A 12446-nucleotide genomic window follows, 5' to 3' on the forward strand; every position below is an offset into this window, starting at 1 on the left:
AAGACAGTACTGGAGAGAGCAAGCAAGCGAGAAAGAGAGAAAGAGATAGAAAAGACAGACTGAAAAGGAGAGAGAGACAGACAGGAGCTAACAGTGGATGATGTTATTCTAGAGAGCAAAGTTTTAGATTGCATTCATTTAGCAGAGGTTCTTATCCAAAGCGACATATAGTGTGATAGAAGCTAAACTAGGAGTCGGGAGGGACAGTCCAGCAGAAGAACCGGCCAGACAGCAAGATGAAGACTAGTCTCAGGAAGGAGGAGGAGGGTAGTGATGACAGCTCAAACAGGAAGTGAGGCAGATGAAGGTGGATGGTAACAGGAAGTGAGGTAGAGGAGGGTGGATGGTGACCAGAAGTGTGGAAGAGGAGGGAGAAAGGAAACAGGAAGTAAGGAAGGGGAAGGTGGATAAGAACAAGAAGTCAGGAAGGAGAGGGTGGGTGGGTAGTGATGACAGCTCAAACAGGAAGCGAGGAAGGTGACAGTTGAAAGAGGAAACAGGAAACCTTGGTGTGTGAGCAGACCAACCAGCTGAGACCACCACCTCGTGATACGAGCAGGGGGAGCAAGAGAGAGAGGAAGAGAGGGATGGAGGACGAGAGGGAGGGAAAGAAAGGGAGAGAGGTGTGAAAGAGATGGAGGAAGAGACAGAGGAAAGAATAAAGAGACAAGAGGGAAGGAAGAAAGAGGGAGGAAGGGAGACAGAGAGAGAGAGAAAGAAAAAGAGAAAATGACAGGTAGACAGAAAGAGAGAGAGAAAAAGAGAGAATGAAGAAGAAAATGATTGGTGGACATAGAAGTAAAAAGTCAGAAGGAGAGGGAGAAAAAAACTAAAGAGAGAAAGGGAAGTAAGACTTTCTGTGACAGACTGGCATACAGGCCAATAGCAACCAGGCACAGGTAGCAAACCCCTCCCCCAGGACAGGAAGCGAGATAGCTAGCTCCGCCCCTTCAGTGGGAGCATGCAGGGCTCGTGTCCAGCGTGATGACATCATTCCTCCATACTTCTATTCCTTCATCATCCCATCCTCCTGTCTCTCCACCCCCCCATCCCTACATCCCTCCAGTCTTCCCACAGCCCCCTCGTCCCCCCCCGTCCCACCCACCCACCCCTTCCAGCAGTACCTTGTCACTATGGCTAAGCTCCTCGTTTAGTGTGGTGCTACTGCATGTGTCCACGCCAGAGTCTTTGACCTGTGGCTCGCACCACTCCGGGTCCTCGTCAAACGAGCGCCCCCCCAGCCCCACCATCCTCCTGAGCCTGTCTGCCAGGGAGTCAGAGGAGTCCAGCAGGAGGGCCTGCTGACCACGGGGTTCCCTGTCTGCCCCCTGACTGTCACCTGGGGGAAGGGAGGGGAGGAGGGTGGGGAAAGAGGGAGGGAGGGAGGTGGAGTTGGGGGGGGAGGAGGGAGAGGAGGGGAGGGGGGTAGGCAGGAGGGAAGGATGGAAGGAGGGGTGGAGTTCGAGGGGAGGAGGGAGGGGAGGGAAGAGCGGAGGAAGGAAAATGGGGTAAGGAGGAGGGAGGGGTGGGCCAGAAGGAGGAGTGGGAGGAGGGGGGAGGGAGGGAGGAGGGGAGGGTGTAGGGTGGCGATGACAACAACAAAACAAACAAAAAACATGGTAGGGTGAGTTAGGTTCGAGAGATGGGAGATGGCAGGGATCCGCCGGGGAGGGCGGGGTCATACCATAGACATGTGTGCGGCCTCGCTATGCCACGTTGCATGGTCCCACCACTGGCCATCCATGTCTCCTAGAACAAGCGGGGTTCAAACCAAACACACACGCAAAGCAGAGGACAGGTGAGAACAGGAGAGAAGGCTTCAGACAAACACACAGGCAGGGAGACAGAGAGACAGACATAGACAGACCTATAAACAAGAACACATATACACGCAAACATACACACACTCACTCACACACACTCACACACACACACTAGGGGTGTAACAGTGCATGTATTCATACCGAACTGTCACAGTACGAAGGTCACAGTTCAGTACATGCAGTCAGACAAGGAATGCATCTGAGTCAGTCTTCTACATAATGGAAACGAATGATGAGGCTAATCAAATGAAATGAGTGAAAACTGTTCCCTCATCTGCCCTTATTTAAGTGCCGGGAGTTTAAGAAATGCATGTGGCAAGCTAGCTTGATAGAGCGAATGGCAGTTTGTCATTGCTCAAAATGTGAAACAGGGGGATTCATCGGACTCAAATACAGCATCTCCATTGTGTAGACAAGACTTTTGTGAACCAATTGATTTAACATTTAGGATGTGGATATAACACCTGACATCCTTTGTTTGACCTGAAGTTGACCACATAGTCCACCTGTACGATACTGTTTAGGTTAAACTGGTATAACCTTCAGGCTTATCTGCTTACACCACAACACAACCCTAGTCAACCCTAACTGTTCACCATAACCCTCGTCAACCTCCCCCAGTGTCTTTGAAGCTTGAGATGGTTCAACCGTAATACAGCCCAGATCAACTGGGGTACACTTCCCAAAGTCTCTCTGAACCTTTTTGAAGGGTTAACCATGGTTAAACCCTGGTTGACCTCCCCCAGTCTCTCTGAACCTTGAGCTGATTCAACTCTCTCACTCTGGTCAACATTAACCCTAAAAGTTATGTACTGTGTATGTGAAATATTTTACTGTTGATTGTTTTTCTACAGGTATACTCTTGCACTTTTTGAGTTTCATGTTGTTTAATTTTAACTTGTTTAACTGCATGCTCTTATGGTTCTTCCCTTTGGCACTTATTTGTTTTTTCACAATGTATGCTTCATGTTTTGCCGGCTCACAATGTTTGGGGCTATCTTGTTGTTATGATCAGTGACCTATGCACTTTTGTAAAGCTCTCTCTTAGAAGTCGCTTTGGATAAAAGTGTCTGCTAAATGCATAAATGTAAAATGTAAAAGTGGTTCAACTGTGGTCAGCCCTGGTCAACCCTAACTCTGGTCAACCCCAATCAACCATGGTTCAACCAGCACCAGTCTCTCTGAGCCCTGAACTGGTACACACAACTTCCAGATCCTGATGTTCAGTCCCAGGTTAGCTAGTCTGCACGGTTCATGTTAGCTAGTCTGCATTGTTCATGATAGTTAGTCTGCATGGGTCATGTCAGCTAGTCTGCATGGTTCATGTTAGCTAGTCTGCATTGTTCATGTTAGCTAGTATGCACAGTTCATGTTAGCTAGTCTGCATGGGTCAGTCTCAGGTTAGCTAGTCCGCATGGGTCATGTTAGCTAGTCTGCACAGTTCATGTTGACTAGTCTGCATGGGTCAGTCTCAGGTTAGCTAGTCTGCATGGGTCAGGTTAGCTAGTCTGCATGGGTCAGTCTCAGGTTAGCTAGTCTGCATGGGTCATGTTAGCTAGTCTGCATGGGTCAGTCCCAGGTTAGCTAGTCTGCATGGGTCAGTCCCAGGTTAGCTAGTCTGCATGGGTCAGGTTAGCTAGTCTGCATGGGTCAGTCTCAGGTTAGCTAGTCCGCATGGGTCAGTCTCAGGTTAGCTAGTCTGCATGGGTCAGGTTAGCTAGTCTGCATGGGTCAGTCTCAGGTTAGCTAGTCTGCATGGGTCATGTTAGCTAGTCTTCATGGGTCAGTCCCAGGTTAGCTAGTCTGCATGGGTCATGTTAGCTAGTATGCATTGTTCATGTTAGCTAGTATGCATGAGTCATGTTAACTAGTCTACATGGGTCAGTCTCAGGTTAGCTTGTCCGCATGGGTCATGTTAGCTAGTCCGCATTAGCCTGCATTGGCCGGTAGCTGCAGGTAGTGTGTGTAAGCAGCTCCTTGGCCAATGACAATTCATTGTCATTCTGTCTGTGGTGACATGCACAGCTAGACTGATAGGATTTGAGAAGTGCCACAAACCACACACACACACACATATCCAACACAGACACAAACCCTCCAAAACACACACACTCCAACACAAACATAAACACTCCAACTCCACACACACAAACACACAAACTAAACAAATTATTCAACACAAGCACACTTCAACACACTGGAACACACACAAAGGTGTTCTGTTCTGGTGTTCTCTAACAGTGATGCTGCACTTCTCAACCAGGGCTGGACACACCTACACACCTGTCTATCTGCATGATTTCTGCATGTCTGCAGGCCTACCTGCCTGCATGCTTGTCTGAATGTCTGTCTGTCTGTCTGTCTGTCTGTCTGTCTGTCTGTCTGTCTGTCTGCATGCCTTTCTGTCTGTCTGTCTGTCTGTCTGCATGCCTTTCTGTCTGTCTGTCTGTCTGTCTGCATGCCTTTCTGTCTGTCTGTCTGTCTGTCTGTCTGTCTGTCTGTCTGCATGCCTTTCTGTATGTCTGTCTGTCTATCTGCATGCCTGTCTGCCTGCCTGCCTGTCTGTCTGCATGCTTGCACGCCTGTCTGCTTGTCTTCATGCCTGTTGGTCTGTCTGTCTGTCTACAGACCAAACTCCACCACTCTGCTGAAGACAGTGACCTTCTCTCTCTGTGTTTATGTAAGGATTAAATAAAAGGATTCGATTGATCCTAGGTGAGCAGTGATAGCTAGCTGAAAGGCTAGCTAAATAAAGAATGCCCAAGCAAGGTCTTGCCTGCAACACTTTACATTAAGGTTAAAATTTCTACCATGTAACTACAAAGAAATACATATAGTAGCCATATAGTAGTTTAGATTCTTCTACTTCAGTACAATTACCTTACATCCATCTGTGCCTTCTCATTCTTACTGTGCCTTTTACTGTAACACTTTTGTAATAACCTATACCGCTAACTCTTAATACCATTTAGTTATATAGCAATTTGTAAGTATGTACAATGTTGTTACTATAGATACTGCTATGTAGTGGTAGTTAATGTAAATTTAAAGTAAAGTGTTGCTATGTATGTAGTGGTTGTTAACCTTAATGTCAAGGGTTGCTATGCAGTTACATGGTAGTTAATGTAACCGTCATGTCAGTCTTGCCTTCTGGTTTATATAGCAGACTGTTACACACCTGAACAGCAATGCATGTCTGAAGTATGTGTGTGTGTGACATGTGAAAGCAGAAGATCATATCTCTCTTTCACTCACTCTCTCACTACTCCACTTCAGCTTGCCAAAACTGTGTTACTGGTGAAGATAAACTACAACCTCCACCTCTCACACACACACACACACACTGTTATACCTTTACAGGAGAAGAGGACCTACAACCTCCACCTCAGACACAAACACACACCTTTCACACACACACACACACCTCAGACATACACACACCTCACACTACACACACACCTCCATACCTACGGGATAATAGCACATCAAACCTACACTTCACACACACACCTTTCAGACCCACTCCTCAGATACACACTCTCTCTCACACACACTGCTGGTACCTTTATTGGAGAATAAGATGCTATAGCCCACGTCAAACCTCTAACCCCCTGCAACACACCCACACACAACTCGCTACACACACCCCTCTAACTACACACACACCCTGGTACTCACAGGACTGGGAGCCCCCCATGGGGGGGTGGTCAGAGCGCAGGAGGGTGTGTGTGTGTCCGAGTGCTGGCACTCCTCCTCTGTCAGAGCAGGGAGGTGCAGGGAAGTTCATGCCTCGCAGTAATAAGCTTACCTGTCCTCTATAAGCCAGCTTTAACACTGCAGCCTACATGATCCCCAACACATCGGCCCCTTCTACTGCTTCTCCTGCTCCTGCTATTCGCCCTGCTCTTCCACCTCTGGCTCCTCCTGTTTCTAGGGGTCCAGGTCCTCCAGAAAGAGAGGAGGAGGTCTGATTCCCCTCGAACAGATCTTCAAGCGCAGCTCCTCTCCAGTCTAATCCAGACGGCAGCTAATCCAACAGAGTGCGAAAGAGAACCAAGGACTCGTCCAGGAGCGAGGCCCGGGGGGGGCCGTGAGGAGGAAGGCTCCTGGGGGCGCGGGGCCAGGCTCAGAGGGTCCTGGCAGGGCTGGTGAAGAGCATGGTCCTGGGGTGTGTGGAGGTGTGGATGACTTCAGCCTCTCCTGCTCTCTGTGTGACTGCTTCTCTAGTCTCCTCTGGGTGGGAGGGAGCAGGGCCAGACTGGACCAATCAGGTCCTGTAAGCTCTGACGAGATGGCCTTTGCCCAATGACATCTGACCAGCAAATAAGTCTGTCAGAGGTCGCCTGGAGGCTTTTCTTATTGGCTGGCTGCCGCGTCTACAGGGACCCATCTGATTGGGTAAAGCCGGAAAGATCAGTCGCACAAGCCTCTCATACCAGCCCCTTCTACGAGCCTCTGACTGCAGCCTCTAAAAACAGCCTGGAACAGCAGCCTCTAATAGCAGTCTCTCTCAGCCAAACACATACCGTGTGTGTGTGTACCCAAGTGTGTGTGTATGTGTGCATGAAGGTGTGGGTGTATGAATCTCCTTCTCGAGGTTTGTCTCCACACACAGGCTCTCTCTCTCACACACACACAAGCACACACAGACTCTCTCTCTCTCTCTTTCACACACACACACACACACACACACACATGCATACACAGACAGACACACACTGAACCGACACCTCTGAACCCAGCCAGACACTCAGTTAGAGAGGAGAGCAAGAAAGAGAGAGATAAAAGGAGATAAGGGAGAGAGAGAGGGAAAAGAGAAAAGGTGAGAGAGAGCAAAGAAAGGGGAAGGGCAGAGAGAGCGGGAGAGAGAGAGAAAGGGGAAGTGCAGAGAGAGAGGGAGAGAGAAAGGTATGCTCTGTCACTTGCTGTCTTCTCCTCTCCTGTACAACTGCAGTAAGAGGCTTATCACATTGAGCTAATTAAGGCTCTGACAACATCAGAGCCAGGAGAAGATAGAGAGGCAGAGGGAGAGAAAGAGAGGGAGGGGGAGAGAGACATAGGGTGGAAGGAGAGGGAGGGAGGGGGAGAGAGACATAGAGGGTGGAAGGAAAGGAGAAAAAGAGAGAAAGGAAGAGAGAGAACAATAGCAGTGCAACCACACATCATCTCGTCATCTAAATATGTCCCTCACCTGACCACCAACACACACCACCAACACACAGCCGCACACACACACCTCCCGGTTACTTGGCAACCAGCATGTGATCTCACACACATCGACAATGACAGACAGACAGACACAGACAGACACAGACAGACACAGACAGACACAGACAGACAGGCACAGACAGGCACAGACAGACACAGACAGACAGGCACAGACAGGCACAGACAGACACAGACAGACACAGACAGACACAGACAGACACAGACAGACAGGCACAGACAGACACAGACAGACAGGCACAGACAGACAGACAGACACAGACAGACAGACACAGACAGACAGACAGGCACAGACAGACACAGACAGGCACAGACAGACAGATAGTAAGGCAGACTGGCAGACAGACAAGACAGACGGCCTTGACAGACTGCTATTAGAAACGGTAAGCATGAGGGGCAGATTTGTTGCCTGAGTTAAAGCATCCGTCCTTCTATACACAACAACGTACTGTACTGAAAACAGAAATACCTCAAAAGGTCCCCCACACACTCTGCCTGTCTCTGTCTCCTACACACACACACACACACACACACACACACACACACACACACACACGCACACACACAGTAACATGAGAGCGAGGCCTTCATCTCTTCATACCACACATACACAAACACGCACATACACACACAATGAAACATGAGAGCTAGGCCTTCATCTCTCCATACCACACAAACGCACACATACTCAAACACAAACACACACCAGGCTAACACAAACACACACACACACCCGGCCCCCGACACTCACTCTCCATCTCGGCGTCCTCACAGCTGGTGTACTCTGGCGTGGTGGCGAGCTCCTCCTCCGAGCTGCTGAAGCTGCCAATCACATGCAGCCTCCCCATGCGCTTCCCCCTCTGGGGGTGGGGCCTCAACCCCGATTGGTCGGTGCTGAGCGAATCATTCCTCCCCATTCCATCTGTAGTCCTGTGGAGGGCAGAGCTAGGGTCCAGATGCTGCTGCCCCTGAGGATTCTGGGTAGAACGCCCCTCCCCCAACACAGGGCTCCGGCGAGGTGACGGAGGGCTGTGATTGGTCCGGTCCACCGAGTACGACCGCTGACCGGCCAGCAGCGACTGGGGCTGGCGCCCGGAGGGGCCGTGGCCTTGGAGGTGATCCAGCTCGGTGTAAGCCAGTGACACGTCGCTATGGCGACGCTCGTGGCGCGCCCGGCCCACCTGTGCGTGCATGCGCATCTGCTCCTCGTAGGGCTGGGGCTTCACAGGGCAGCGCGCCAGGTTGGGGTCGGAGCGATAGCGGCTCTGATACGCCTCCTGGCGCCGACGCTGCGCCTCCGCCTCATCCACTTCCTGGTCCAGGGGCTCCTGGGAACGCCAGCGGCCGCGCCCGTCCCGGTAGCCCGCCCTCGCCCGCCCCCCGCCGCCGCCTCCACCGGCCTCCCGGTAACCGTGGGAAACCCTGGGGGAGTGGCGGGGGTCGCGTTGATAGTCGGGGGAGACAGGCATCCCAGAGTCGTCTGGGGCATAGTCCCGCTGGTTGTAGGCGTGGCTGGGATCCCTGGAACCTGATGGGCTCCTCCTCCTGTCAATCACAGAGACAAGGGCCTATCAGGGCACAAGCATACCCTGCTGATGGAGGGGAGAGACATGGGGGGAGAACGAGGGAGACCGAGAGAGGGAGTGTGTGTGAGAGAGGGAGACAGAGAGAAAGAGAGAGAGAAATAGAGAAAGAGGGAGAGAGAGAGAGAGGGAGAGAGAGAGAGAGAGAGAGAGAGAGAGAGAGAGAGAGAGAGGGAGGGAGAGAGTGTGTGAGAGATAGAAAGAGAAAGAAAGAAGAAAGACAAGCCATTTATCAAAAATGGCTCGGGTTCTTAAGGACAGTTTAACACCAGGTAGACCAAACCAGGCTAGAGACAGAATGGTTACCTTCCTCTCCCCTTCACACTCTCTCTCTTCCTCTGCTGCTCTGCCTTTCTCTCTCTTACTTCCCCCCAACACACACACACACAGACAGGTGCAGTCTTACCTTAACCCCTCAACAGAAACAGGTATTGTCTTACCTCAACCCCTCAACACATATTCACACACACACAGATGGTCACATGACCAGCTGTATGGATGGGGGGGGGGGGGGGTGAGCAACGGCTAGCTGGCTGAGCTGTAGCATTAGCTAGCTCTCAGACCAGAGAAAAATCTCTACCAAAACTCGCTGTGAACAAATATCCACCACAGCCTTAACCCTGCCAATGCACAAATAAGTTATGTTGTAGTACAGTAAACCTACAGTGCTTTAACGGGTTGTAGCTGTGTACACACCTACACACGCGCCTCACACACGTAAACATACACACACACACACACACACACCATACACGCACAGACACACAGAGAGATATGTCCCATCCAGCTCAGTGTATGGCTAAATGTCAGCCCAGCTCAGAACACACTGTGCCTGCAGGACTGATACACACCAGGATCAACGCACACACCTCCTCCACTCACTCTCTCTCTCTCTCTTTCTCTCCCTCTTATTAGCCCTCTCTTTCTCTCTTCCTCTCTCTCTCTCCCACTCTCTCCTCCTCTCTCTCGCTCATACTCTCTCTCGCCCACTTTTCTCTCTTCTCCTGTCCCACTCTCTCTTCCTCTTCACTTCTCCTCCTCTACCGCTTTCTCTTCCTCTCTCTCTCTTTCTCCCCCCCTCTCACTCTCCCTCTTTCTCTTTCCCTCTCCACCACTTCCTCCTGTTCTCTCTCCCTCTTATTTTATCCCTCTCTCTCCCTCGTTCTGTTTCTCCCTCTGTCCCTATTTTTCTCCTTCTCCCCCCGCCTCCCTTCCTCACTTTCCCTCTCACACAGGAAGCAGTGGACCCTGAATCTTCTACTCTCAGCAGAATCTACTAAACCATATATCACACAACACCTGCCTAGCCTGTCTCCTCTACCACCAGCCTGTACCTCTCTACCACCAGCCTGTACCCCTCTACCACCAGCCTGTACCCTCTACCACCAGCCTGTACCCTCTACCACCAGCCTGTACCCCTCTACCACCAGCCTGTACCCTCTACCACCAGCCTGTACCCTCTACCACCAGCCTGTACCTCTCTACCACCAGCCTGTACCCTCTACCACCAGCCTGTACCCTCTACCACCAGCCTGTACCCCTCTACCACCAGCCTGTACCCTCTACCACCAGCCTGTACCCTCTACCACCAGCCTGTACCTCTCTACCACCAGCCTGTACCCTCTACCACCAGCCTGTACCCTCTACCACCAGCCTGTACCCCTCTATCACCAGCCTGTATCCTCTTCCACCAGCCAAGCCTGTACACCCGACCCACAACCAACCACCTCATTCATCCTCCACATTCAGACTAGACAAAAATATAGGATATCTCTCCTGTCCTGTCCTCTCTTGTCCTCCCCTGTCCTCTGCTCTCTCAGACCAACACGTTTAGACACATAGAAACACGTCAACACACAGAAGAACATGCTAACACACAGCAACACACCAAGAAACACAGGAGCACACTGACACACAGAGCAGCATGCTAACACACAGAGGAACACGCTCAGATACACAGGAACATGTTAACACACACATTAACTCGCTAACACTTACAGGAACACCACAAGCTCCCACTCCGTAATAATGTCTTTGGTTCTATGCCAACACTATAACGTACCCTATTTCTTCTCTGCATCCCTCTGCTTCCTCCTCCTCCCTCCCTCCCTCCCTCCCTCTCCTCCCTCCTCTGTTCTCCCTTTCTCCTCCTCTCTCTTCTCACCCCCTCCTCCTCCTCCTCCTCCCTCCCTCCCTCCTCTGTTCTCTGTTTCTCCTCCTCTCTCTTCTCACCCCCTCATCCTCCTCCCTCCCTCCCTCCCTCCCTCTCCTCCTCCGGTACGGGTACCTGTCTATGAGTCGCTGCCCATCGATGGCGGCGAGGCGGAGGTGGTGATGCATCAGGCCCCCGCAGACCGCACCACGCTGCACGGCCCTCTGGGAAGGCACATGAGCTCCGAGAGGAACAAGCCCACCGACCGAAAGAGTCTGCCTCGCTGCGTGGCTCTCTCCCCCCCCCCCACACACGCACAGTCTCTCTCTCTGTGTTTCGCTCTCGCACACACACACACTCCAGCACACAGATGTATCCTACACCCGCTCCCTCTCTGTTCCTCTCACACACTCCAAGAAGCACTCCTTCGCTCTCACTCCCTCTCTATCGCTCTCTATTTCTTATACACACTCCTTCCCTCCTTCTCACTCCCTCCCTCCTTCTCGCTCCCTCTCTCCCTCTCGTTTCTCTCTCGGCCAGCAGCAGAGGCAGTGTGTCTGTGACGAACCCTCCTCCCCCTCCTCCCTCGCCCTTCCTTCCTCTGTCTATCCCTCGCTCCCTCCCTCTCCCCTCCTACGCAGGAAACGACATCGCCTAGCACGCTCACGCTCCTCCCCGGGGCCGAGCACGGCAGCAGAGACTTGTGGGAAGGCAGGAGGGAGGAGGGGGAGGGGAGAGGTGAGGAGAAAGGAGGAGGGGGGGGGAGCGGTGGCGTTAGTGTTTAATGCTGTTATCGCAGGCTGTATATAGCTGGAGGTCAAGCGAGACTTTAGCCTGCAAGGAGGATTAGGATGCTTAGGTGATTACAGACAGGAGCCTGCCACTCTGTGTGCCACTGTCTGTCTGTCTGTCCACCAGCACGCCTGTCTGTCTGTCTGCATGTCTGTATGTCCACCTGCCCGTCTGCCTGCCTGCCTGTCTGATTGACTGCCTGTCTGACTGTCTATCCACCCCCTTGCTTGCTTGCTTGCTTGCTTGTCTGTCTGTCTGTCTATCTGCCTATCTGCTCATCCACCAGTCTGTCTGTCTGCCTGCCTGTCTGCCAGATTGTCTGAATGACTGTCTGTCTGTCACCGGTCTGTCTGCTTGCTGCTTGTCTTTCTGTCGGTCTGTCTGCCTGTCACCGGCCTGTCTGTCTGCACACAGCAACACCGGCCTGTCTGTCTGTCTGTCTGCCTGTCTATCTGCTTGTCTAGCCCTAACCCAAACACAGTGTAGTTAACCTCTGTATAGTGCCTCCAGCCCTGGGGGGAGAACATCATGAAGGAGGCCAGAGACATAACCTCACAGAACCCCATCAAACCTAAAAAGAACGAAAACAGCACCTAAACATAATCCAGACCAAACCTCACAGGCCAGGGCTGCTTCTACCCAGACAGGAGGCTGTGATCTCCCCCAGCAGCAGCTCTCCCGTCTGAGGGAGGAGAGGGAGGACATAGCCCTAACCTGGCCTGGAGGATTACCTGGCTGGCTGGCACCACATGCCCTGGGTCCTGGTTGGGAGGGGAGCGCCCACTAGGGGCAGAAAGGCGAAGGTGCTAGGAATACGTATTTGTGTGTCTCTCCCTGCTTATCCCTGGCTGTAAAACACCATGGCCAGGT

At 51.9% G+C, this 12446-nt stretch overlaps 1 protein-coding gene across 1 annotated transcript in view; it reads right to left on the bottom strand.

The window, feature by feature from the left end:
• Positions 1 to 12124, bottom strand: part of LOC136962458 (regulating synaptic membrane exocytosis protein 2-like) — a 42373-nt gene extending 30249 nt beyond the window's left edge. Inside the window, exons 1-5 of the mRNA XM_067256242.1 lie at positions 12068 to 12124; positions 7795 to 8617; positions 4084 to 4088; positions 2561 to 2605; positions 1125 to 1301 (exon numbers count right to left, since the gene is read on the bottom strand). Of these exons, the coding sequence (XP_067112343.1) occupies positions 1125 to 1301; positions 2561 to 2605; positions 4084 to 4088; positions 7795 to 8617; positions 12068 to 12124 (1107 nt within the window). The remainder of the gene's footprint in view (positions 1 to 1124; positions 1302 to 2560; positions 2606 to 4083; positions 4089 to 7794; positions 8618 to 12067) is intronic.
• Positions 12125 to 12446: the final 322 nt, after the last annotated feature.

The sequence above is a fragment of the Osmerus mordax genome, chromosome 18 (genome assembly GCF_038355195.1).
Source record: "Osmerus mordax isolate fOsmMor3 chromosome 18, fOsmMor3.pri, whole genome shotgun sequence".
Taxonomy (NCBI): Eukaryota; Metazoa; Chordata; class Actinopteri; order Osmeriformes; family Osmeridae; genus Osmerus; species Osmerus mordax.